Source organism: Cyanistes caeruleus, chromosome 1 (assembly GCF_971803275.1).
Source record: "Cyanistes caeruleus chromosome 1, bCyaCae1.hap1.1, whole genome shotgun sequence".
NCBI lineage: Eukaryota > Metazoa > Chordata > Aves > Passeriformes > Paridae > Cyanistes > Cyanistes caeruleus.
The window spans coordinates 148,547,544-148,572,532 of record NC_141701.1 but is presented as its reverse complement, the minus strand read 5'-3'; the positions used below and the strand labels follow the sequence as shown (position 1 = coordinate 148,572,532).

At 47.6% G+C, this 24,989-nt stretch overlaps 2 protein-coding genes across 8 annotated transcripts in view; both read right to left on the bottom strand.

The window, feature by feature from the left end:
* Positions 1-15: 15 nt before the first annotated feature.
* Positions 16-11,619, bottom strand: ACAA1 (acetyl-CoA acyltransferase 1). 2 transcript variants are annotated; one of them, XM_086866568.1, is made up of 13 exons: positions 11,485-11,619; positions 10,347-10,452; positions 9,226-9,319; positions 8,914-8,971; positions 8,055-8,134; positions 7,571-7,613; positions 5,979-6,077; positions 5,487-5,567; positions 3,688-3,878; positions 3,421-3,600; positions 2,596-2,651; positions 1,957-2,102; positions 16-1,658 (listed from the first exon to the last, which is right to left on the bottom strand). In XM_086866568.1, exons 3-13 carry the CDS (start codon positions 9,284-9,286, stop codon positions 1,583-1,585), a joined length of 1,071 nt encoding a protein of 356 aa, XP_086722694.1. In that variant the 5' UTR covers positions 9,287-9,319; positions 10,347-10,452; positions 11,485-11,619; the 3' UTR covers positions 16-1,582. The 2 variants fall into 2 exon arrangements, with proteins under 2 accessions (XP_086722694.1, XP_023777673.2); XM_023921905.2 differs by lacking the exon at positions 11,485-11,619 and having other exon boundaries at positions 10,175-10,378.
* Positions 11,620-11,662: 43 nt separating this feature from the next.
* LOC111925531 (mitogen-activated protein kinase kinase kinase 3-like) overlaps positions 11,663-24,989 on the bottom strand; it is a 75,976-nt gene continuing 62,649 nt past the window's right edge. For all 6 annotated transcript variants that reach the window (XM_086866513.1, XM_086866536.1, XM_086866552.1 and 3 more), the window contains 8 exons: positions 24,693-24,760; positions 22,775-22,867; positions 21,636-21,830; positions 20,649-20,797; positions 19,929-20,060; positions 16,918-17,047; positions 16,175-16,352; positions 11,663-14,494 (listed from right to left, as the gene is read on the bottom strand). In XM_086866513.1, coding sequence (XP_086722639.1) covers positions 14,266-14,494; positions 16,175-16,352; positions 16,918-17,047; positions 19,929-20,060; positions 20,649-20,797; positions 21,636-21,830; positions 22,775-22,867; positions 24,693-24,760 — 1,174 coding nt within the window. In that variant the 3' untranslated portion in view covers positions 11,663-14,265. The remainder of the gene's footprint in view (positions 14,495-16,174; positions 16,353-16,917; positions 17,048-19,928; positions 20,061-20,648; positions 20,798-21,635; positions 21,831-22,774; positions 22,868-24,692; positions 24,761-24,989) is intronic.

The window sequence follows — 24,989 nt, the reverse complement described above, 5'->3', positions numbered from 1 at the left end:
ATTCACACCTCAAAGTAGCTTTTGTTTTGCCTCATTTATTTGTTTGACATTAAAATGGACATTGACACATAATAAAAGCAAGAATTGGTGAATAGGCCAGCATTCCCCAGGCTGTTTTCTCAGTGCCTTACATGAAAAGGGGAAGAGCCAACTTTCCCTGAGCTCCTTGGAAAATTACCAACCTGTATGTTTCATCATGTTTGGGCCTTGAGAACATCCCCTTCAGCAACAGAGGGAGGAACCCTTCTTCCTTTTCATTCTTTCCCCCCACATGGTTCCCATTTACTCTCACTTCTCTTTAAATTATTTTAGTATTATTTTAGCAAAAGGTCGCTGGAATTCCCACTTCTGAGTCTGTTAAATTTTCCACTCTCATTAAATAAAAGGCTTTTGTTAATGGCTCATTATCCCCTCTAAGTAATTCAATTTCTTGGCTCTAACACACGGGCCTGTGTGATTGCTGGGTGAGACAGGCTACAGCATGGGATTGTGAAAATATCAAAGAGCTCTAACTCATCATGACCTTCAACTAAAAATCATCATAAAAAGGAAACAAATATATTGCAAGAACCCACTTGTATTATTAAGTGCAAAAACAAAAGTCAGGACAAAGAACATCTGTTTGTTACAAATTTAAAGCAGCAATGAGTACATTTCTTTTTCAAGCTGAGTTTCAGTGATCTTGTTCAGCCAAGTAATAAGGGATGACAAAAGATACAAGATGGAACATGTTTGTATTAGTGCTGAAGGACTGAGATTTCATTGATGTTCATGTAGTGCGTGCAGTAAATGTAATGCTGTAATTTGCTTTATGTTAGGTAAGTAAATATGATTAACAACGAGATTTTCCTTGGAGTCACACAAACTGATACTCAGACATGTATTGTAAAAGAAGGAATGGCCACATCCAAATCCTGGCTTCTAGCAATTCAACAGAACCTTTCAGTTCAGGCATTTCCTGTGGAAATTATGTTCCAGTCCTTCCACTTTCCCCCACTGGAGGCTTCAGAGCAGTTCCAGCAGCAGCAAGCTACAGCCCATCCTCCAGTGTAGGGACAATTTAAGACACAGACAACTTCTGACTGGGCTAGGACAGGCACAGTTATAAAGGCAGGGATGTCAAGTCTTTGCTTCAAAACAAGGTCTGTAAAACTTCTTAAAAAATGGTGAAACCTTTTAAGGAAATGCTGGAAAAGTCTTTTCATGTGGACTGATGTCTTCATTTTGAGTGACTCTTTTTGCCAATTTGTTATACAAAAATACTGTCCCATAAACTACTCCCTCTGGTAATATTCACAGAATAAAGAGATCAATTAAATTAATAATCATTCATAATCACCACACTAGGGCCTGTAGTTAATTTCAGCTGAGCTAATTTCTTATGTCAGGAAGCCATGTGCCAGTTTTGCATTTCCTCACCTTCTTCGCAGAGCTGAATCATTAAATTCTACTTCACAATTTCTGCCTAAAATTTTTAGATCTAATAACAAATCCCAGAACCCACATGATTTCAGTGGAAATCATTTGCTATGCCTAGGAAGGCAGAGAGTGAGCTGTGGTGCTGTTCTGTCAGCACTGGAGCTCACTGCCCCGGGTACTCGAACACAGCCGCTGCGCCCATGCCAGTTCCGATGCACATGGACACGACTCCATACGCTCTGAAATAAAAAACACGTGGAATTAAGGAAAAAGAAAGAGCTCAGGTTTAAAGCATCCAAGGAAAAAACAAAAAGATTACAATAAGTTTGAGGTGTCTACTGCTCTCCTGTTTTGCCAGGAGACCCCCAAGAAATTCAGGTTCAAAGCCATCCATGGGATGGAGAAACCTTAACCCAAATGGAGAGTTACTACCTCAGCCAAGAGACAGAGAAAGCTGAACACAAACTGGTTACCCCTGAGCCTGTGGGAGCTGCACACCCAGCAGGTGTGAGGCCAGTACTGATGCTCAGCACTCACCTCTTCCCCCTGCGCTTCAGTTCGTTGAGCAAAGTGACGACCTGCCTAGCACCAGTACAGCCTAGGGGGTGCCCCAGTGCTATGGCTCCTCCCAGGGGGTTCACCTTCTCCATGGGAATGCCCAGCTTTTCAACACAGTACACAGCCTGGAAAGACACAGGGAATAATTTCATGGAAATGCTCTTGCCTTCCTTAGTTCTCAGCTCAGAGTTCTCAGAGTTTGACCTCCTCCAGGTCAAACTCCAGCTCGGCCATCGTTCTCAGGGGAAAGGAGTGGAACTGATCTAATGCACACAGAAGTGAGCTCAAACTGTCCATCTCAAACTGAGCCCACACACAGACAGACAGACAACCTGACAATAAATCATAGCCCTGGTGAAACAGATGTTGCAAGTTGCTATGAGAGTACAATAGCCAATTCTTACTTAGTGGACCTTTTTTATTTCTTTAATACTAAGCTATATAAGCAATGCCCTGGTCATTCTTATTTGAAGGAAAAGGAAAATAGTCTGCACATGTTACTAACATTTGGCTGAAGATGTACTATGTGGAACAAGTTAAAAATCTTAACCTGAAGACCAAGCTGAAACACACTCAGTTGCCAAGCTGTGTAGCAACACAAAGGTGATGCTCACTCACCTGGCTTGCAAAGGCTTCATTAATTTCATATATATCAATGTCATTCAGAGTCAGACCTATGGGCCAGAAAAGTCAAGAGTTAAAAAGAGATATTTTTGCCTCATGACTATATCAAAGAGAGTAATTGCCTGATAGCTTCCTTCTATGAATTCCTGTTCTACTCCATCTAAAAAAGAGGAACTTCAGCTCCATGTGGAGTATCTACACTTAAACAAGTTCATGTACAACAATGTCTAAAGACTGCAAAATGTCAGCCCATGGCATCGTGTCACTGAGTCTGGCAAGTTTCCTCAGACTAAGTGTGATTTCTCTGCAGAGGGATTAAGGATTGAGGGTGTTTGGAGAGTGTAAAATAAAGCTACAGGTGGGCATGTGACTGCAGCCAGGCCAGGCTAAATCAGCTCATCATCTACAAAACCTGTTTAACCCAGTAGGTGTAGTAAAAAACCTAAATAAGATGATAAAATTATAAAGAACATAAAAAAACCAAACACAAAAACCACCCCCTATACACTGGTCATAATGAACAAGGGAAAACAGCACTAAGAGAACACTAAATCACTTGCCACGTGTCAACTCTTGTTGAGCCTCTGCAGAGATTTACTCCTGAGCTTCTCAAAGGTGAGTGAATGACAATTTACACACCAGTACAAGGGAAAAGCATTTCAACCATCTGAGGGAGGACCTCTTTTAAGGTTTCAGGTTTAACTTCATGGTTCCTGGGGCCAAGAGCTGCACATGCTTGAATAATATAACATTAAATCTCAATCCAAGGAATCTGATTTGCTTGTGCCCAGCACTGCCTGAGTGGCAGGTGGTTCTCACCTGCCTTTTCCACAGCAACAGGGATGGCGTAGGCTGGCCCTATGCCCATCACATCGGGTGGAACCCCCACCACAGCGAAGGACCTGAGCACACCCAGCACCGGCAGGCCCAGCTGTGCTGCCTTGGAGCGTTTTGCCAGGAGAACAGCAGCTGCTCCATCGCTGACCTGGCTGGCATTCCCTGTTGGAAGAGACCTATTAACATGCTTTTTGTTCTAGTGAAGGCAGGGAAACCAGAGGAACAGCACAAATGTAACACTGAGCTGACCTGCTGTAGTGCTTCCATCCTCTTTGAAGGCAGGTTTCAGCTTTGCCAAGCCTTCCAGTGTTGTAGAGGGCCTGATCCCTTCATCTTGGTGCACAGTGATTGTTTTTTTGTTGCCCTCATTATCTGCAACAGTGGTCTTCACTGGAACAATCTCAGTTTTAAATAGTCCCATCTGCTGAGCTTTTGCTGCTCTGGTGAAAAAAAAAGAGTATGAAAGGTTAAAATATTTTGGAGGTGAACTGCAGGAGAACTGAAGGAAAGCAGACCGACAGAGAATGAACTAAGGTGGGATTTGGTACATCATTGCCGAGTGGTGGTCAAGACAAGAGGCAAATTCTTATTTGCATTCATGGGAAGACAAACTTTTTACCTCTACATCAAGATTATGAGCATTGTCCCCAAATCTGGATCACTCATTTCAAAGCAGGAGCCCCATTCTGTTCCCATCAATACCTCTGTGCCTTGACTGACCACCACCAGCCCCCAGCATGAAGTTTTGTTTGTTCAGGGGTACAGCCACATCACAAATGTAAGAGAATAGATGAACCCTGAACTAGCAGCAGTCAACAACTGTCATGACCAGATAGAATACAATTAACTAAACCAGAATTAGCTCAAGCCATGTAGATTTAATCTTTCTTATCAACAAGCTATTTTAAAAGCCTTCAAAGTAGAGCTTATTTAGATTTACCTTCCAGAGGTAAATCCTTCACAGAGAATACAAATTGGAGACTAGAAGCTTGTTTTACCCCTTCATCACTTTGCACTTTTACCAATAAAATGAAAATATTCAATGCTCCCAGGTAAGTGAGAACTGGAGCAAAGTACTGAAGGACAGGTCAGTAACTCCACAGATATCCTGAGACCAAGGCCAGAAAGTCAGCCCTTGCCTCATGTGAGAGTTGGAATCACATTCACATACTCTTTTTGGTTATCAGTTCCATGGCAGTGAGAAAGGCTGGCATGCCAAGTTCCCTGAGCAGCAGGGCCGGAATTTAAAGGTTAACTACCCTGTGCAGTGGTTTCCTGTGTTAGATAAATAATTGGACCAGGCTGATGCTTAAACAGAGCTCTGAAATCAAGTTTAACTCTTTGATGGCAGAAACTTTACCATATCACCTGCCACTGCTCAGGCAGTAGAGTCCTACAGATTCTGGGGTCAGTTGACTTTGGCAGTGATTTAAGCCAAGAGGAAGGTTATCAGACTGGACTCACTCAGAGCCAAACACCTGCAGCAAGGACAAGCCACTCTTCTCACAAGCTCAGCAGTTCACTACAGACAGCCACACTCAACTGTTCCCTCATGGGAGAGGCTCCTGCTGCTGCTGCTCCCACGTTCAGGTTCCAGTGATCCTGAGCCAAAGCCACTGTGAAAATACCTCACCACGCACTCGTCCCAGAAACCTCCCTGAGGTTCTGTCACAGAAACACAAAATGGTTTGGGTTGGAAGGGACCTTAAAGATCATCCAGTTCCACCTCCAGTGCCATGGGCAGGGACTGCTGGATGCTGAAACAAGCAGGGTACTCACTGTTCAGGGTCTGTGTGGCCAGTGATACTTGTGTGAGGTGAGTCACACAATCCCAGTACAGCTCTGGACTCCAGTTCCCTCATCACACACAACCCCGCACAGGCACTGAATTTCAGTCAGACCCCCTCAAGCTTCTTGGCTCATTATCAAGGACTGGAAGGCAACACAAAGGCTGCACTTCACCAGGAAGTAGCAGTGTGTTTTCTAGCTGTGCTTATTTCTTAACTAAAAAGTTCAATCCAAAAGGTCTAACAAAAAAAAACATTTACTTTTGTTGGGAAGCCAAGGCAAAGGCATCTTGCTTCTTCCGGGAAACTCCAAACTTCTCTGCCACATTTTCTGAGGTTATTCTGGGGAAAAAAACATCACAGAGTTAATCCTAGGACACATCTAATGGGGCTGCAGTTGGCTTCTACTAAGATCACACCAGGTACAAGCAGTGGCTTTAGTTTGAAAGCTAACTGCTGCCTTCTCAACTTAGAACTGCTGGCAGGAGCTAATCCTGAATCAAATCTAGGACCAGAACAATGTTCAAATCTGTTCTCCTTGCTCAACAAGCCACTGATCTTAAGACAGATCTTAAATCTTTGATCAGAGTTGGTGATTTCCCCCCATTTCATATCATTAATCTTCCACCACAACCAAGGATGCCAAAGCACACAGCTCCAAGCTCACCACATTTAGGTCAATTTGTAACTATGGTCACTGGGGAGACAGAGCATCTACAAAACCCTTAAACTGTGGGAAGTGGAAACACTTACCCCATAGGAATAAGGCAGTCTCGAGCTTTGGGGTTATCCATCATGTTGGAACTGATATCACCAGGGTTATTGGCACTTCTGAGGGACATTGTTTCCACACTAAGCACAAGAAAAATTTAAATTGCTCCATTAAGACTGATCAAAACTCAATATCCTGACAACATGTTTTCCTATTATCCCACAGAAACACAGCTGCTAATTAGGAACTGGTTAAGGCAGAAGCTCTTTAATCATCAGTTTAAGAATTATCATGAAATGAAAACAGATTGTGATATTCAACTGGTTCTTGCTTCACTAGAACAGGATACCAATGTCAGCAGTTAATTTCTTGTGTTTCCACAGCTAGAAAGGAATTGCTATGATTCTAGCACATTTGTCCTCAAACATAATGAGGTTCAAGGGCTGGAGTTTTCAGTGAGATTGTCAACAGACACAAAAATCTTAAGAATCAGACACTCAGATCTTAAGAACAGGTTGGCAGTAGAAAAAGAAGTATTGAGCAAACCATGGCAAAGAGATTTCAGTGTGTTGCACCATTTGTGTTTCGCAACACAAAGAATTTCAGACATGGATCACACAGGGTGCAATCTTTCACCCACAAATTAATTAACACATTGAAGATCCTCAAATTCACTGCAGAAATACAAAGCTATCACTTTAAGACTCATGAGCTTTTCTAAGATCAATCTAGATTATGAAACCTACAATGGGGAGAGGGTTTGAATTCCACTCTGCACCACAAAAATACCTTCAGGAAGAATAAATAACAAAGAAACTATTCCTGGAAAATTAAAGGCAAGCAGAAAGTAAGACAGCTTGTAGTAAGTGCTATCAGCAGTTTAATCTAGCTCAAAGATGGGACACTCCATCATTGACTTCAGCTACATCTGCTCCTGGAGGAAGCCATAGGAATGGGTTTTAAGTAAGAGAAACCCCAGCTACAGTCTTTTGTGTTTTCATTCAGTGGAAAAGTAAGACTTGAGATAAACCCAGCTCCCAAAAGCTATTTGTAACTTATGTTATGTGTGTCTTCATGGAGAACCCTGCAGGGCAGAGGCCAGACAACTTCCCACAACAAAACCCAGTGTCTGGCATACCCAGGGGTGCAAAAGCCGTCAGTCCCTTTAAGCACAATACCTTGGTGGACATTACTGGGTGCAGTAATAATTAATGAAAGATTAGAGTCATCAAGCTATAAAAAAAAGAGAAACTCAGTATTTTAGCCTCAGGGTTACTGAACAGTTTTGGTTTTTTTATTCCTTCTTCTGAAGTCAATGTGTATATGGTCACTAGTATTTCCCCAAAACCAACCTAACGTTTATATAATCCTCCAAAAAACAAACATTGCTTGTGATATTAGGACTGAAGCACAGAACAGCTCGTCTGTCCAGCACAGTACAGATCCTGTACATCTGCAGAACACTCATTAGCACACGTAGGATATTAATTTCTTCATCCAAGAGAGCTGCTTGTCTTTCAAGAGGCTATTTAATTGGAGATTAGCTAAAAAGCTAATTATGGCAGGCTATTGCACAGGAACAGAGTGTTACCTTCAGGAAGCCTAAGCAAGCACTATGAAAATACTTCCTTACCCACAGGCCAAGCCAATGTCATACGATCCATTTCGGATGCCACCTGTAACAGCAGTGCATAAATATTCTTACTGTCATCAGGAGCAAAAGCATTTCCAGCCCAGCTGCAGTTTCCAAACACCTGAGCACCCACTACAGCCAAATGGGCACTTCCTCACCTTCCTGCCTGCCAGAGTGAGAGCCAGGCCAAGCAGTTGATGGGGCTGAGGACTAACATGGGGCCAGAGAGAACTGGAGGGACCCTTCTGGAAGCTGCCTGATATGGAGGTGATGGTGGAATTTTTTCCCAGAAAACCAAGTCATTTGTCTAGGGATAAACTTGGCCTCAAGGATATAAAAGTATTTAGCTAACACCACACTGAAACTTCCCTACAGCACAAGACATTATCACTGTTTTACTGCTCAGAGAGACTGGAGGACAAGAGGAATGAGCCCTTAGGATGGGACAGGCATCGACTCTGATGCCAGTGCCCACAACACCTACCAGCTATGTTGATAATGGCCTGTAGCCCGGAGGAGCACTGCCGGTTCACACTGGAGCACGGCACCGTCTCTGGAATACCACTGGAAAACAAGACAGTGTTGGCAAAGGCTCAGTGATAAAAAACCAACAACAACCCAAATCTCTAAAGAGTGCATTAATCCATTTGATTAAATTTTAACTCTCAAGTTCCAAGCAGATCCCTTTATCCATTTCTTGATCTATTTGGTCCTGCACCAAGGGAAAGCAAAGTTCAAAGATAATTTCCTCACTTCATCTGCAAGTGACTCAAAGTGCTCTGTCCCCATGGGTCTGTCTTCAGAAGGTGCTCTCTAAGCAAGGCCCTCCCCTGGAGATCCTGAGCTCTGACCAGGCCAGAAACCCTGAAAAGCTCTATAATATTCATAATTATGGCTGGCTGGCTGTGCCTGCACCTCTCTAAAGTGGTAGTTGTGCAGTGATTAACAGAAGCAAACAATGGCAACAGAAACTGACTGAAATATTTGGAATCTAGGATCCATCTCAGTACTGGGCAATGACAGAAAGATCTGAGCCCATCCATAGTTTTGGGACCAGATGCAGAAGAGAGAGGGGCAGCCTCACAGACAGTGCAGCTGGGAGCCCACAAAACATCATGTCCCTTTCAGAGGCCCAACACAGGCAGCACAAACAGATCAGCTTCACCTGCCTCCCTGTCTCTGCCATCAGTGTTCTCTGAGCGCTCGATCAAAGTCCAGTTTCTAGGCAAAAGGTGATTTGTTTTAATTCCTGGGAGTGCATGAGCCTCGCTGCAATCTCCAACCCTGTGCTACTCCATAGCCCAAGGAGGAGAGGAAGAACCTCAGTCTGGCTGAGAGCTTACCTTAGAAACTGTGCAACTCTTGCAATCAAGGCACCAGCTCCAGGCTGCAGCACATTCCCTGAGTGCAAAGACACAATTCCAGTCAATTGGTTGTGTTCCCCTCACAGGCACTGAAGGGATGTTCCCATCACCACAGCCTGGTACTGCTCAGCCCCAGATCAGAGCCCCACCACCAACAGGACAGGCATGAAATCCTAATGCTACACACTAACCCCTTCCAGCCCCACAAGACTTGTGAGCATCCCACATGAGGAGCCTGTCCCACACTGCTGTCCAGACCAGGCGTTTCACCAGGCAGAGGCAGTCACTCACCCACACAGATGTCTCCCAGGACTTCAGGACGGAGGTTGACATCCTGAAGGACAGCTGTCATCACAGCAGCCAGCAGCTCATCGGGTGTTGTGTCCTAAAAGCACAGGGGACCAGCACCATCAGTGAACACCAGTAAGTGCCCTGTCACCAGTTCAGCCTCACACCATTTCAGAGGGCTGGCCAGTGGCACTAAGGCATCTTTACTCCACTTCTCAGCTCACTGTGGTTGTTGTTTTCCTACCACAGCAGAATTACCTGCATGTTTTCACCCCAGGTTTCCTGCAGGTACTGTAACACACATGCTGCTTTCTTTCTCACCTTCCTTGGATTTGTAGGAACGTGCTCTGCAGGGCCTTCAAAGTCACACACAACTACAGAGATTTATGTGACAAGCCGCAGTAAATGGAGCCCCTCCACTGATTTTGTGAAAGAAACAAGGGTGACCCCTCAGCTAGGGGGAAGTACCGCCAGCATGAGGAGACCTGTCTGGAAGGATGACAAGGAACGAGCACCCTTTGGGGTCATCCTGGCACCCTGCTCTTTCCCAGGACTCTGTGGATGCCACCCAGGGAGGAGCAGGTTCCAGAAGGGTGGCAGGTCCGTGCCAAGCTGTGCAGTGAGGGACACGCCGGGGCTGCTCCGTGTGCCAAGGCAGGTGACAGGACTGCGATGGCTCCCTGGGCTGCCGGGGGAGCTGGGGACCCCTCGGGACAATGCCCCTTTAGGGGATCCACTGGCGCTGCCACCCCCAGCCTTAAAACCATCATCCAGCGTCCAGATTTGGACTCTTCCAGAGCAGAGCAGCTCCGGGGCGGTGTCTGGGCGGCAAGCAGCGGTGCAGCACCCAGGAGTGCAAGGAGGGGAGCCGAAGAAGGGGGAAGCCGTTTCCCAACGGGGATGCCAAGCACCTGTGGGGACCTGCAGGAGAGGCAGGATCCCCGGCCCGTACCTTGAAGCCGCCGCGGCGGGCGCGGCCGATAGCGGTCCTGCGGCCGTGCACCACCACCACGTCGTCGGGGCTGCTGGCCCGCGGAGGACCCCCGGCGCAGGGCACGGCCCTGGGGGCGGCCCCCGGGCCCGGTGCGGCCCCGGCCAAGTGCCCGAGCACCAGCTGCGCCCGCCGCGCCGCCGCCGCCATCTTGTCACCGCACCGGGCCGCTCTTCTGCATGGCCCCGCCCCTTCATTTGCATACGGAAACGAGCGTCTTGGTGGTATGACCACGCCCCCTAATTTACATATCAGAGAGCGGGGGTAATGCGTGTTCATTTGCATACCCCGCCTCTCAATTTGCATGACCACGCCCCACCAAACCGCGCTCCGCCGCCGCGGCCAAGCAATTAACCGGGATAAAGGAAAAATTAAATGGGAAGGGAAAAAAGGGATAAAAGGAGGGGAAAAGGGAAAAAAAGGAAATGAGGAGGGAAGGGAAGGGAAGGGAAGGGAAGGGAAGGGAAGGGAAGGGAAGGGAAGGGAAGGGAAGGGAAGGGAAGGGAAGGGAAGGGAAGGGAAGGGAAGGGAAGGGAAGGGAAGGGAAGGGAAGGGAAGGGAAGGGAAGGGAAGGGAAGGGAAGGGAAGGGAAGGGAAGGGAAGGGAAGGGAAGGGAAGGGAAGGGAAGGGAAGGGAAGGGAAGGGAAGGGAAGGGAAGGGAAGGGAAGGGAAGGGAAGGGAAGGGAAGGGTGAAAAAAGGGGGAAAAGGAGGGAAACAGGGAGGAAAAGGAGGGAAGAGGGAGGAAAGGGGGAGGGAAGAGGGAGGAAAGGGGGAGGGAAAGAGGGGAAGGGGGAAAAGAAAGGGGAAAAAGATAAAGGATAGAGAAAATGGAGAAATAGGGGGAGCAGTGGGAAAATGAAGATGAAATAGAAACAAAGAAAAATACTCAAAATTTTAAAATAAAAAATAAAAATAAATAAAAATTAAGTTTAGAAGCACAAAGGTCTGTGCATTCAGAGTCCAAGGTGGAGTGTCAGGACACAGGGACACGCAGAAACACCGGCTCAGAGAGCTGCACAGATCCATCTGTTCCAGAAAAACCCAAAACTGTCAAATCTTTGTCACCCCCCACCCCCAGTGCCCCCGGGATGGTCACACCAAGTGCCCCCTGTGCCCCCCACCCACACTGGGAACTGCCCTTTGGGAAGGGGCTGTGCTGGGGTGCAGGGGACAGGCAATAGAAATGTAGGCTCATGGAATCATTGAGGTTAGAAAAGACCTCCAAGATCATTGAGTCCAACCAAACCACATTCCCAAATGCCATATCCACATGCCTTCTGAACACTTGCAGGGATGGTGATCGCACCACTCTCCTGGACAGCCCGTTCCAATGCCCTGTTCCAGCCCAGCCCCTAAAAAGAATTAATTTCTCTGTGGCAGCACGCAGGGAAAGCCGAAGGGTCCGCTACAGGCAAAATAAAATAAAAACAAACCAAACAAACAGAAAATGACTTTACATGGCAGAATAATTCCATTTGCTTTTCCTAGTTCCATTCTGTACATCAGAAGACTGCAAGGGTTTTACAAACCAGAAAGGCAAAGGCACCTGAGGAGTGTCTCACACGCACACTCACACACACTCACACTCACCACATCCATCCACGGGAGGAGTTAGGTGGCTTGAGGGCCCTGGGAACATTTTGGGGCAGCCAGGAGCCCCCTTTGGCTCTGAAATCTTTGAAAAGAAGGAAAACACCCACCCACCACTGAAGGGCTGAGAAAACCCAAATCAAACAGTTTTAATGAAAGAAGAGAAAACAGCTTAAAAATGGTTTTGATTTTTTTTTTTTTTTTTTTTTTTTAGCTTTGGTGAACACACACTTTGTTACCCTCTTCTACCAAACCTGTTCCCAGACAAGGCTGATTTTTTTTTTCCCTTGTGTTTGTTTCCATCCATCCCATATTACTGACCAGACTGATGGATTTGGTCCTATTCACAGAATAAAATTCTTCATTCCCCTCAGCAAAAGGAGACTCTTTGCCCTCCCTGTGGGGAGCTGCCCATCACCACCATGGCTGACTGACACAACCCCTGGTGCTGCTCCAGCATTGTCCCCCAGCTTCCCTGGAACCTGGCCTGGCAATAAATGGCCTTGGTAGCTTTCAGACAAATTTATAGGGAATTCTTTTAGGTGTTTCTTTTTATTTGCCCTAATACTCACAGTGTTTATTTTTTAAAAACTGAAAGAACTCTTAAAATCTTAACATCTTTGAGTGGTTTGAGTTGGAAGGGACCTTAGAGCTCATCTCATTCCAACCCCTTGCCATGAGGCAGGGACACTTTTTCACTGGACCAGGTTGCTCCAAGCCACATCCAGCCCTGACCCTGAACCCTGTGGGACATCCACAGCCACGCTGGGCAACCTCCTAAATCCTGCTTCTCTGTTCAGAGCTGAGGAAATGGACATGTTCTCACCACACCAGCAGTGCAAAAATCTTGATATCTTCCACATGGAAGAATTCAAGGATGTGTTCACACAAACAACCAATTTGTCACTTTCCTCTTAAGTCTAAGCAACATTTTTCATTTACACTGAAAACCAGCATTAAAATAAACCTGTGTCTGACACACTGGCCTGAGGATGGAACCTCCTGGTACCTGCTTTTTGAACCCTTTGCTGAGTCAGTAGAAACAGCTGATGCAGCAGAAAAGGGGGAGGTGGGATGGTACAATTGATTTATCCCAAACCCCCCAGGATCTGATAGGTTAATTAATTAACTAGCTTCCAGGGACTCTGTGCGTGCTTCCTGCCCAGGTTTTCCAGCAGGGTAGTGCTGGTCAGAGGCTGTAGCCCAGCTCTGCTTTTGACTGGCTTGTTTTCTCATACAACTTCAAACCTACTGCAGGAAGGAATCTGCTTCCAGCTGCCCTCGAGTGCTGCAGCTTCACTTTCCCAGTCTGAGGCTCCACTGTCCTGCAGCTGCTCCCTTGGACTCCACCACAGAAGTGGTGCTCCCCTTCCCTGTACCTGGGGATGGTCCAAAAGGCACAGAGGAGGAGGTGCCCAGAGGAGGACGCACACAGATTCACAGGCACCAGTCCTCTCTGCCTAATTTTAGGCACTCTCTTGGGTTTTGCAGAGATCCACTGGGCTCTCCCTGCACTTCCAGAACACGATGGCATCCCTCCAGCACAGCAGCACGGGCACGGCTCAGCAGAGCTGCGGCTGTGAGCAGAGCCCTCCTTGCTGAGATTCCCTTCAGCTCCCACCTGAATCCTGACGGCTCCCAGCACAATCTGGCTGCTGCTCAGCCCTGCCCACCGCCAGCACCGCCAGCATTTAAACACCACCACCATCGCTGAACCATCCCTCAGCCCGTGGCAGGGGTCCGGGCATCCGTCCGCGGGTGTACCCGGCAGAGACCTCCTGCACCCCGAGAAGACCCCCTCGTTCCCAGACTCACACACGCACTCACACACACGCCAAGGCAAAGTCAACACGGCTGCAGCATCCTCACACCAGATCCGAGCCGAGCATCACTCCTTGATTGTAACCGCGTAAGGCACAGGACAGTGTGAAACGCCGCCGGCTGCTCCAGCGGGGCTGGTCCCCCTGTCAGCGGGGACCCCCAGGTCCCCCCGACTCCGTGGTCTGAGGATCATCTCCTCCGGCTTGGCTGAAGCCCTGTCTGTTCCTCTGCGAAAGGTGGTGATGGCCGCTGAGCATCCGATGCCCCCGGCGGGGGGACATTTCCCGCTTGCCACGCTTCCCCAGAAGAGCAGTTCCTTGCCGAGGGGGGACGGCCCCGGCACCGCTGGCAGCAGGGAGGTTTAACGTGGTCCAGCAGGCCGGGAAATTCCTCGCTCTCAATTCCCGAGCGCAGCTTGAAAATCCAACAAGGCGGCGGGGCCGGGGCAGCAGCGAGCGAGGAGGGACCCCGGGCCAGCCCCGGGCCAGCTCCGAGCTCCAGCCGGCGCTTCCCATCCCCGCTGCCAGCGCTTCCCATCCCCGCTGCCAGCGCTTCCCATCCCCGCTGCCAGCGCTTCCCATCCCCGCTGCCAGCGCTTCCCATCCCCGCTGCCAGCGCTTCCCATCCCCGCTGCCAGCGCTCAGAGCCCGCAGCTGATGAAAGGGTGTCTCAGCAGGTCCTCGGCCGTCGGCCTCCGCTTCTCCTCCACGAAGATCTGCTTGAGGAAGTTGCGGCAGGAGCTGGAGACGCCGTCGGGGAGCTGGGGGTTGGTCGGCTGCGTGGCGATTTTAAAAATCGCTGCCATGGCCTCGAACTCTGCCCAGGGCGGCTTCTCCGTTAACATCTCCACCACGGTGCAGGCCACGCTCCTGCGAGAACGCCAAGCGCAGGGTGAGGAACTGAGGCGCTGGCCCTGCAGCTCAAATCTAACCAGCTCTGGGATTGCACCTGCCTGAAGGGACTGTGCAGGCAGCGAGCCTGCGGGAGATGGGCACATATCCCTGGAATGTCTGGGACCCTGAAGCTCCCTGGTCACACTGGGCACTCGACTCCCACAGCAGGAGTGAACACACAAGCCTGCCTTACAGCTGATGGCAATTCTGCCCACTTTAACTGGCAGGTACTAAGTTCTACAAAAGCTCAGGGAGATGCTAAATTAGCTAGCAGATACTAAGTCTCATAAAAACTCAGGGAGATGCCAAGTTAACTGGCAGATACTAAGTTCTATAAAAGCTCATTGAGATGCTAAGTAAGCTAGCAGATACTAAGTTCTATAAAAGCTCAGGGAGATGCCAAGTTAACTGGCAGATACTAAGTTCTATAAAAGCTCAGAGAGATACTAAGTTAACTGGCAGATACTAAGTTCTATAAAAGCTCAGGGAGATGCTAAGTTAGCTAGCAGATACTAAGTTCTATAAAAGCTCAGGGAGATACTAAGTTAGCTAGCAGATACTAAGTTCTATAAAAGCTCAGGGAGATACTAAGTTAACTGGCAGACACTAAGTTCTATAAAAGCTCAGGGAGATGCTAAGTTAACTGGCAGATACTGAGTCTCATAAAAGCTCACTGGAGCCTCCCCTGAAGGGAAACCAATGCACAGCTTCAGACAGCACAGTTTCAGCAATGGCATGTAGTTCCCAAGGAAGCTGAGCCAGAATGAAAGATGTTTGCCTACACCCAACTTCCTCTCTGAGGTGTACCTGAGAAGGAACATGTGGGATGAGCAGCAAAGAGCCTGAGAGGTTTCCCTCAGCTTGCTCAGGAATCCTGGCCTCAGCAGAGATACTCTGCCACCTCTATTCATGAACAATCCCAAAAATTTAAACCTATCCTAAACCTATTCGGCCTAAAAAAATTAAAAATTAAACATTTGCCTCCCATCAGCCAGTGCAGGAGGTGCAGGGTACGTGGATGCCCACTAAGGACTTTCTAGGTTTTCCCACCCAATTCCAAGCTCTCTTGGAAGGATTATTTAATGTTGACCCTCTTTGCTTGGGCATCCTCCCACACTGAGAAGACATTGCTTCCTCCTCACATACTGGGAAGATTAGCACTGCCATCCCAACTCCTCCAGGCTCCATCTGTCATCCTCCACAGCTCAACACATTCACAAGCAGCCAATGATTTTGGTTATCTTTGTGCCTGAGCAACATGAAAACATCCAGCAGTAGATTTGGGAATGCCACTGAAGATCCCTGGAGCCTCTGAGCTGAGCTTAGTGAACCCAAAATCAGGGCCACCAAAACTCAACAGGTCTTTTAGTGAGCTTTGTTATCAACCTGCTTTCCAGAATTAAAAGAGCTGGATGTGAGACTCACACAAGACAAGAGCTTCCAAAGGCAAGTGATTCTGAGTGCTCCTGTTTTGGGAACTCAGCTACAAGTTGTTTCCTCTGGATATCTGCACAGTTGATCCTAACATGTATCTTCTATTTTCCATCCTCTGCACTGCTTCCAACTATTAGCTATACCTTTTGCTCCCATTACAGCTTCCCAAAAGGATTGTTTGATTTAAGTAGAAGTGGTGGGGTTTTTTATTGCATTCCTTACCACACATCAGCTTTCCTTCCATAGCCCTCTCCGCTGATAACCTCGGGGCTCATCCAGTATGGTGTTCCTGTGACAGATTTAATCCCAGTCCCAGACATGCAGATGGTCTGGATGCGTTTGCTGGCCCCAAAATCTCCAAGTTTCACATTTCCAGCAGAATCTCTCAGAATATTGGCACCTGGGGTGAGAAGCAAAGACAAGACCCTCAAGAAATGAAGCAGCAACCTGAAGTGGCTACAGTGAGGAGAGCAGGAAGAGCACAGGCCGAAAGCCAGGCAGGAGAGAGCCCAAAGGGGCTGGACTCTGCATTATTTCAAATCCTTCTGTCCTAAGGCAGCAGCTATCCAAGAGACATCCCACCAGTGTCCCCCCATTCAGCAGGTTTGCCAAAACTGAGCAGTGCATGAGGGCCAACAGATCATCCTGCCCACCCACAGACACCAGAAAGGAGCCTCAGACCTCTCCAAACGCCAGAGCCTCTCAGTTCTTGGATATTTTACAACAGATTTTCAGACGTGTAAGGGCACCTAACAATAATACTTGGGAGAGAAAACAGCACAAGATTTTGGTTTCAGCTGCTTGCTCAAGATTTTCATCTTTCAATCTGGTGAAGGGCAGGGGCAAGAATACTTCAAATAGAAGATCCCAGCACTGTGCTGTGCACAAGGATTTGTGCTGGGGCAGGGGGGAGGCTGGGCTGAACAAACCCAAGCAAGCAAGAAGCCTCTCTATCATCCACTGACCTTTAATATCCCTGTGGACAATCATATTGCTGTGTAGGTAGAAGACTCCCTGCAGGATCTGCCTGGTGTACTTCCGTGTGACATTCTCGGTCAGAGCACCGTAAGCTTTTAGCTGGTCCTTTATTGAGCCCTGTTGCAAAGAAACAACACACACCAACTGTAAGGACCAGAGAAACCATCATGTCACAGCCAGTTCTTAAATCTTCCTGACCACTCCGTCTTCCAGCTCAAAAAATACCCCAAACCTTACTTGTAGGAACAGCAGAAATCCACTAAGTGAACAGACCACAGACATGTTCCTGTGTCCCAGATCCCTGCCAACACCACAGACCTTCTTCCCCCTCTAGTGGCTGGAGGGGTGTCACCAACAGCTCACTGAGAAGGATCAAACTGACGAGGAATTCCAACTCAAACGGGAAGATCAACTCGATTAATTAGATTCATAGAATATTTAAGGTAAATAAACCTCTGAGTCCATCCATTCCAATCATTAACCCAGCACTGCCAGGTCCACCACTAAACCATGTTTTTGTGAGCATTTCCAACGATGGTGATTCCACCACTTCCCTGGGCAGCCTATTCTGATGCTTGACAACCCTTTCAGTGAAGAAATTGTTCCTAATACCCAGTCTAAATCTGTGCTGTTGCAACTTGAGGCCACATCCTCTTTTCCTATCACTTGTTACCTGCGAGAAAAGACCAACTCCCACCTGTCTACAGTCTCCTTTCAGGAGAGCAGAGAGCCAGTTCTTTAGGGTCAAGATAATGAGTCAGTCTTTGAAAACCTCCTCCCAAAACTTTGCACAGCAAGGAGAACCTACAGCCATGAGGCACAACCAGCCCCACAAGGGACTGCTCCAACAAGACCACCCAGGGTAGATAATTTGCAAGTCCTTGAATTTCTAACCCAGGCATGCAGGCTCGAACTGGTTTGATGGTATTGATCAAAGAGGAAGGGAAGCAGGGGTGCAGACATTTATCACCTGCTGCAGGTTGATCCCCTTGGTTTTAGCTGTATTTTTGGCTCACTTGGAAATGGATGTGTCTCACTGTGCCAGAGCTGGATTTTAGCAGGGATGAACCAGAGGCAGATTTGGGGTTCACACTCAGCTCTACCTCCTCTATTTAGGTTAGCTGGGAAGTGGGAGGGGAAACTGATCCTGTTTCTGCCTGTCCTGCAGCTCTGGGGTTGATCCAAGATTGCCAGTCCTGTTCTGGGAACAGTGGCTGCTCTGCTCCAAGCCGGCCCCTCAAACTCTATCAGCTTTTCCACATCCACCCATCTCTGCTGCTGCTCTGCCCAGCTACTGCTTTGGCTTTTTTGAGGCTGTTGGTGATCCTGTGGATGGGCCTCTCCTCTTCCTTTCTCAGCACTGCTGAAGCAACCCAAGATGCTCTAAATGATCCCCTCAATATAACCTGTTTGCAGGGAACGTTCCCTCACCACAACCAAAACAGATTTCTTATCCTGCCCTCCCTCACCCTGATGAGGGGATATCAAACAAGAAGGGGAAACTGGCTCTTTAAGGCCTGTGGTCAAATGGACCATTCTGTTTTCCAAGTAGAATTTAAAAAACAAGTTTATGGGCTTGAATAGAATAGGATAGAAACTGCAAAGTCAGCTATAAACTGAGGGCCATCATAAGAATGGCAGCCAAAGGGTGCACCCAAACTCAGCCCTGTGAAGGTTTTGCCAAACTGACTCTCTTAAGCTGAAAGCTTGGCCAGACCCAGCTTTGCAGAGCTGCTGTCCTGCAAGGTTTGGGAACTCCCTCACTCCCATTGGCCTTGGAAATCAGAGTCCTGAGTTCCTTTTGTCAAATGAGCTGTTGTTGCAGCAGCAAAGCCAATCAGTATTTGGTCAGAGCTCAGCTTTATCATTTAAAAAAACAAACACTGAATTTCCAGCTCTGCTGGACACTGCCCCTGCATCAAATGCTGGTTTCCTGGCTGCTAACAAACATCAGCACGCTGTGGAATAAGCAGCAAGGGAACTGCTGGAGTTCCTGGGATTTACTCCTCTGGGTCCATGCCTTGTGTTAGGGCCTGAAGGCAAGATTCCCACAGGGATAGGGGAAGGACAGGGCTTGGAAGGGACTCAGAGGCATGGAAGTCCACCTGATCACTCACATGCAAGATGCATTCAGGGAGCCTCTAGCACATTTACTTAACAACCAAAATTTTTTGCAACCAAATGACTTAATTGTCCCTTCTGACCTTACAAATCTCTGTGTAAACAAGGGTTTATTCTCCCACACTCTGGGAAACAAATCCAGCTGGATAGAAGAGACTTAGGAGAACACATCCTCCAGCAATGTAAATAGCATTATGCTGTTTTACACCATCAGTCTAATGGCTGATGTAATTCACAAGCTCCCCAACACAAAGAGATGCTCAACTCACCCATGTGCATTCTCCAGCCCCTGCTTAAACTCCCTCAAAGCATTCTGATCTTTTTCCCCGTGGTTATTTCATCCTATATCAGCAATGCCACAAACTGAAGCCACTCATGCACAAGAGGATAATGCTGCCCACAAAAAGCTCAACAGAAGAGTAAGTGAATACCACTCTTTTTAATACACACGTGCTGAAAGCCACAAATAATTGGTGACAGCTGTGGGTGGACAGTTGTACTATTAGCTTGTCCTGCAGGGATTTGCAGTAAATACTTAAGGATGGGCTCAGGCCACAGTGTTTGGAGCAAGATCTGGATTGTGTCCCGCACTCACCAAGCTCAGATTCCAGACTGTGAACACACCCTGCCGCAGGATTCAAACCTAAAACCTGCCTGCAAGGCTTTCCATCGCACCCAGTGCTTGTTGAGGGGCTTCACCATGACATCTGACTCACATCCTAAGCTCTCTAAGCCTTAGGGATGCATCCACTGCTTTGGCCTGGTTCATCAGCTATAAAGCAGCTCAGCTGGACAGATACAAATTTCACCAAAGTCCAGGAAACCCTAAATCTGTTTTCTGCCACTCAGGACAATCTCTAGCAGGAACTACACTTACTCCTGGCATGTATTCCACAAAGATAGACAATTTCTTCTCCTCAGGATCCCGCAGGCACCCATAGTACTGCACGATCCTGTCGTGACGGAGAGTCTTCAGCAGCTGAATCTCACATTCTAAAGCATTCACCTCCTGTAACAAACCAGACAGGCTGCCTGATGAAAGGGAATGGTGTCTTTGGGAACATGATACACAAATACAGCTCTGTGCTGAGCACAGCTTTTGTAGCAGCTGTGAAGCTGCCCACAAAGACATGACCACATGAGGCTCAGAAATAAGGACCACTGCCTTAAGGGAAAGGCAAGAATAAAAACAGGGCTTGGCTTTGAGACAGGTTATTATTATTATTATTATTATTATTATTATTATTATTATTATTATTATTACTACTACTTTTGTTTAAGAAGTTTTTCTGGAAGATTTCAACGAAGTCACTGAGTACAATGGAGAGAAGGTGAAGGGAGCAAGAAGGACACAAGTAAAGGAGATCAGGCAGAACTGCAAGAGATATCTGACACAGAGCAGGCCAATGTAACCAAGGAACTGGGAGACAGAGACGTCACCAGAGCACTGTGACTGGTGCCACAAGCCACTCAGAACTACTCCAGGGAGGGAAAACAACACCCTGTCTCCACACACTGTCTTCTGGGGACATGGACACCTCCATCCTCAGCCCACAATTCCCCAAGGTGCTGCAGAAAGTCCTGCCCCTGTACTCACTTTACTTGTCTCCTGGCTGTCAGGGTCGAAAGGCACCTGCTTCACTGACAGCTCCCGCCCGGTGTCAGCATCATAGCAGAGATAAACTTCCCCAAAAGCTCCTCTTCCCAGCAGCTTCCCCAGCCTCCAGTTCACAGGTGCCTGCAGGGCTGCAGGAGAGAGGGGAGGGTTGAGAGAGGAGCAGAGCAGGGAGACTTCAGCATCGGGGTCCACCTGACTCTACAGAGCACAGGGCAGTCAGTGAGCCACTCTCTCCCAGGGATACCAGGACAAAACAGTTTTAACTACCCTGGTGCTATTGGTATGGGGGGAATGTGTCCCAGTCTGCATTAGCATAATGCACAAACAAATCCCAGAAGAGTCCTATTTCATTAAGAGTCTTTCCTCTAGCAACTGTTTTCTTAGCCAACACTGGAATTTCCCTTCTGCTGTGGGAGTGTTTAGCAGAATACAGGATAGCTGCAGCAACCCAGGCAGGACCAGTAAGGAGTTTTATCTCACTGGTCATTTCTAGGATGTTACCCATCACTAAACAGGCCCAAAAAGCACCAGCTTCTATATCATGGGCAGCCTTGCAATAGCAGAGGAACCTGCAAGGCCATTTTGAGGTGCTGGGGTGACAGCAATGTAAACCCAGGAACAGAATTCATCTGCTCCCACACCCCAAGTCTTCTGGGAAGCTTCTGCTGTGTGACCACACTGACAGTCCAACACACAAGCAATCATCTGCAGCCCAGCAAGTGCTGAACACCAGCTGGCCCCACAAAGCTCCCAGACAAAGGCCAAGGGAAGACACAGGGTGTTGTACTAAACCTTTCTCATGAGACAGAAGCTGGTGCCATGTCCCTCATGGTGGGAGTGCAATCAAAGTTTACCCATGGCTGGCTTAGCTGATGTCCAGTAACTCAGCAGGTCACAATAACTCAATTTTGTGCCAAATCCCAGCATTGCTGAGACCTCAGGCGCTCGGGTCTTTGGTTCACTCACAGTTCCTGGCTTTCGTAGGGGAGGTGCTGAAGGCCTGCAGACCCTTTTCACAATTGTTCCAACACTTGGGCCTGTACTCATCATACTGCAAGGTGCTGAGCTTGCTGTCCCCAGTAAAGCTCTTGGTTCTGCTGGAAGGGACGAGCTGGAACAGGTTCTCCTGTGGGAAGTAACTCCTGGGGAAAGTCCTCCGGCCTGAAGGGGAAAAGGGGTGAAGTTACAGCCAGAACACACACACACCAACTTGGATCCACCTGCCACCACCTTCTCACATCACTGCCCAGATCCTCACCTCTTCAAATTGAAGAAAGTGTAATAGAACTGAAGCAAAGCCCTGTGAAGATTTTAAATTCAATTTAAGAGTTGGTAACAGCAGGCATTATATCTAATGCAGAAATTTTCCAGAGGGGTTTGCAACAGTTTAATTACGTCAGGGGGTTTGTTGGTTGTAAATCACAATTAAACACTGAGCAGGCAGAGATTAACATTGAAAATTATCCCTGCCATCCCTTAAGTCCACATGCAAATTACCACACAGCAAGGCCAGACCTGCCTTCACAGGGGTGTCAGTGAGAGATGAAGCTCACTCTGGAAAGCTCAATCTGCTCTCTGCACCTCCTCAGTACATTTTTCCCAAGGGAATTTTTGCCTCCCACTACTTGCAGTCTCATACAGTGAAAGAATGAGCAGGAGAAAGGCTCTGGGCCCCAAAGCTCAGAGCTCACCAGCTGAAAACAGAGAAGCAAACAGATACTGCTTCTCTGAAATTGCTTGGGGATTTCCTACAGCTCAGTGAGAAACCTGCTGTAAAGGTCACAAAAAGCATCCTCAAAAGCAAGCAATTTAGGGGAATAGGAAGGATGCTACTGCCAGGGATGAGAAATGCCAATCATCCCCATGGCTAAATTAAAACAGGAGCTGTAAGCAGAGGACAAGCTGTAGATGCTCAGCGCTCCCCAAGAGCAGAGCCACAGTTCTCACAGAGAACACCCTTCTGAATACACAAGGGAATCCCAAAGCACTTGGTGCTTCTCCCTGTGTTAGAAACCTCTCCTCCCCAAGTCTTTCCAGTCCCAGGCAGTGTCACAAGCAATCAAGGGCTGATCACCTCCCTCCTGGAGCCTCCATCATTTCCTTACCGTCGCTGTAGTCCTTGCGACTTTGGGAGAGATGGTACTGCCTTGGGAAGGTGCCACCTTTCCCAAACCTCTCACAGAACGGGATGTCAAAATCTGGCAGGAGGGAAGAAGACACATTTATCTGAGATCAGCTCAGTATGAAATGCCCAGAGTGTTTCTTATGGGAAACACTGAGTTAGAGGCAAGAAGGAGGTGACAAGGTATTCATTTAAACAACCCTACATACCCCGAGGGTCCCTGTGAAATCTGCTCAATGTCACAAACTCTTCAGTGGAAAATCAGGGTTAGAAAAGCAGAGGTTTAACTGCTGAATTTATGGACCATGGCCCACACTGTTCAAGTGCAAGGCAGGGGATTGACACAGACCATGCTTGGTTTCCAAAGCAGAGCACTAAAACCTCTTATTTGCACTTGGAAAATGCAAAAAAATCAGCGTGGAAACAGGACGGCCAGGCAGGGTCAGGCCTAGACACAGCCACTCCAAAACCTCTGCTCTGATACCATCTATTTCCAGGGAAATATAGAAAATCCAGCACTTGACTAACCAGATAATATCTCCCCTCTTTCTTCTCAGATGTGACTCCTCCCCTCTAAAAGCCAATTTAAACCTCCAGAGCTCCAAACTTTTATATTTACTTGATTAAGTGCTAGAAAGACAGAATATGCAGAAGGGATTAAAAACATCAGAGTTTAGACACTGGATGATGAGAGAGATGGATGGACAAGCAAGATAAGGACATATTTTTTTAATAAAAACCACAGCACAAGAAGCCATTGCTGGTAGCACCAAATAACTTGAGATTAAAATATCTGTCATTCCACCCTCTTCTTTCACCTGCTGTTTTCCCTCCATCCAATTCTAATGACACAGCCCCTTCTGATTGTTTGTTTGTCTTAGCCTGGGGCCAGCAGCCGCTCCTCAGAGGCCATTCCTGGCCTCTGCTGCACTTCAGTGTGATTGCCAAAAAGAGAACATAATGGCTGAAATATGGTCAGCAAGAGGAGCAACAAGGACAGGGCAAGAGGTTCTTGGTGAGCCACGTGTGAACAACGGTGCCCAGAGGTGTCTCAAAGCAAAATGCCACAGGGGAAGCATTAAAACCTTCAGCAACGAGGGCTGACTGCAGCTTCATCTCTGCAGCTCAATCTAGAAATCCTGCCTCAGGCCAGCAATGAGTTATCCTGCCACAGGCTGGCTGCCATTTGCTCATTTTTAATAGAGCAAGTCATTACAATATTACAGAGTTTCCATTATTTAACCAGCTGGATGTTTGTAAGTGATTAAGCAGTAACCTATGATCTGTGTGCATGCACCAATACAGTTTCTCTCACAGCATTTGCACTATTGCAGATTATTATTCATGGTGGAAGAGGTGAAACTCCCTAGAGAGCTGGGGCTTGCTATGTAGGAAGTCCAGATCCTGAAGGGGCAACTCCCAGATGACAAGAGACATGAGCTGATCCTACAAGGCTGTTCCCAGCTTTTCAGCACCTTGCAGTTGTCTGCAAACACAAGAGCACAGCCCCCTCAGCAACATCTTCCAACCCAGATCTCTCAACAGCTTTGCTTGCTTGCATCCATCCACCTCAGGGCCCCAGCTGCCCATTTGGACTCTTGTTGCTGCCAATTAATTGCCAAACCAGTCCCAAAGGTATTGCTGCAGAGTCAAGAAGGGTTAATGAAAACAAGAACAGCCCTGCCTGAGTCTGATGCTCTGGGCCTTTTGATTTTAGAGAACGCTTATGTTTGATCATTGCAGGGTCAATTCTGAAGGGTTACCTAAGCCATGGAGCTGGTTTGCTTGATTGCTTTTAATTACTTTTCATGCAGTGTCAACTCTCTTATAGTCTTCATCCAGCCTCTTTACTATATGTTTTTTATACTTTTCAGCAAATATAAACCACCAAGAGTGCTTACCCATGCAATCAAGACCGTCTTTGGGATGGCTCTTCCTTCCAGGAACAGGGGTTTGGGGAAAGGGAGGGCTGCAAAGGGATTAAAAAGAAAAGGGATTCATTTTTATATCAGAAAGGCTATGGAATTAATAAACTAGGGAAAGGACAGGATAAAACACAAGCTGCACTGATGACTGAGCTCCCATCCTCATCCTGCTCAAGAGCAAAGATTGTTTTTCTGGCTGGATCACAGCTTGTTCCCGTGGCAAATAAAAGGAATGCTGCAAAACCCAGAGTCACAGGCTGAGATTAGGGGGCC

Bases quoted from the DNA above. Each gene is read 5' to 3' on its own strand.
- ACAA1 (XM_023921905.2), bottom strand. From the start codon at position 10,363: ATGGCGGCGGCGGCGCGGCGGGCGCAGCTGGTGCTCGGGCACTTGGCC. The intron at 6,078-7,570 runs GTAAGGAAGTAT...TCTTGTGCTTAG, and splicing joins GACATTGGCTTGGCCTGTGG to TGTGGAAACAATGTCCCTCA. The intron at 3,601-3,687 runs GTCAGCTCAGTG...CTCTTCCAACAG, and splicing joins GGATGGAAGCACTACAGCAG to GGAATGCCAGCCAGGTCAGC.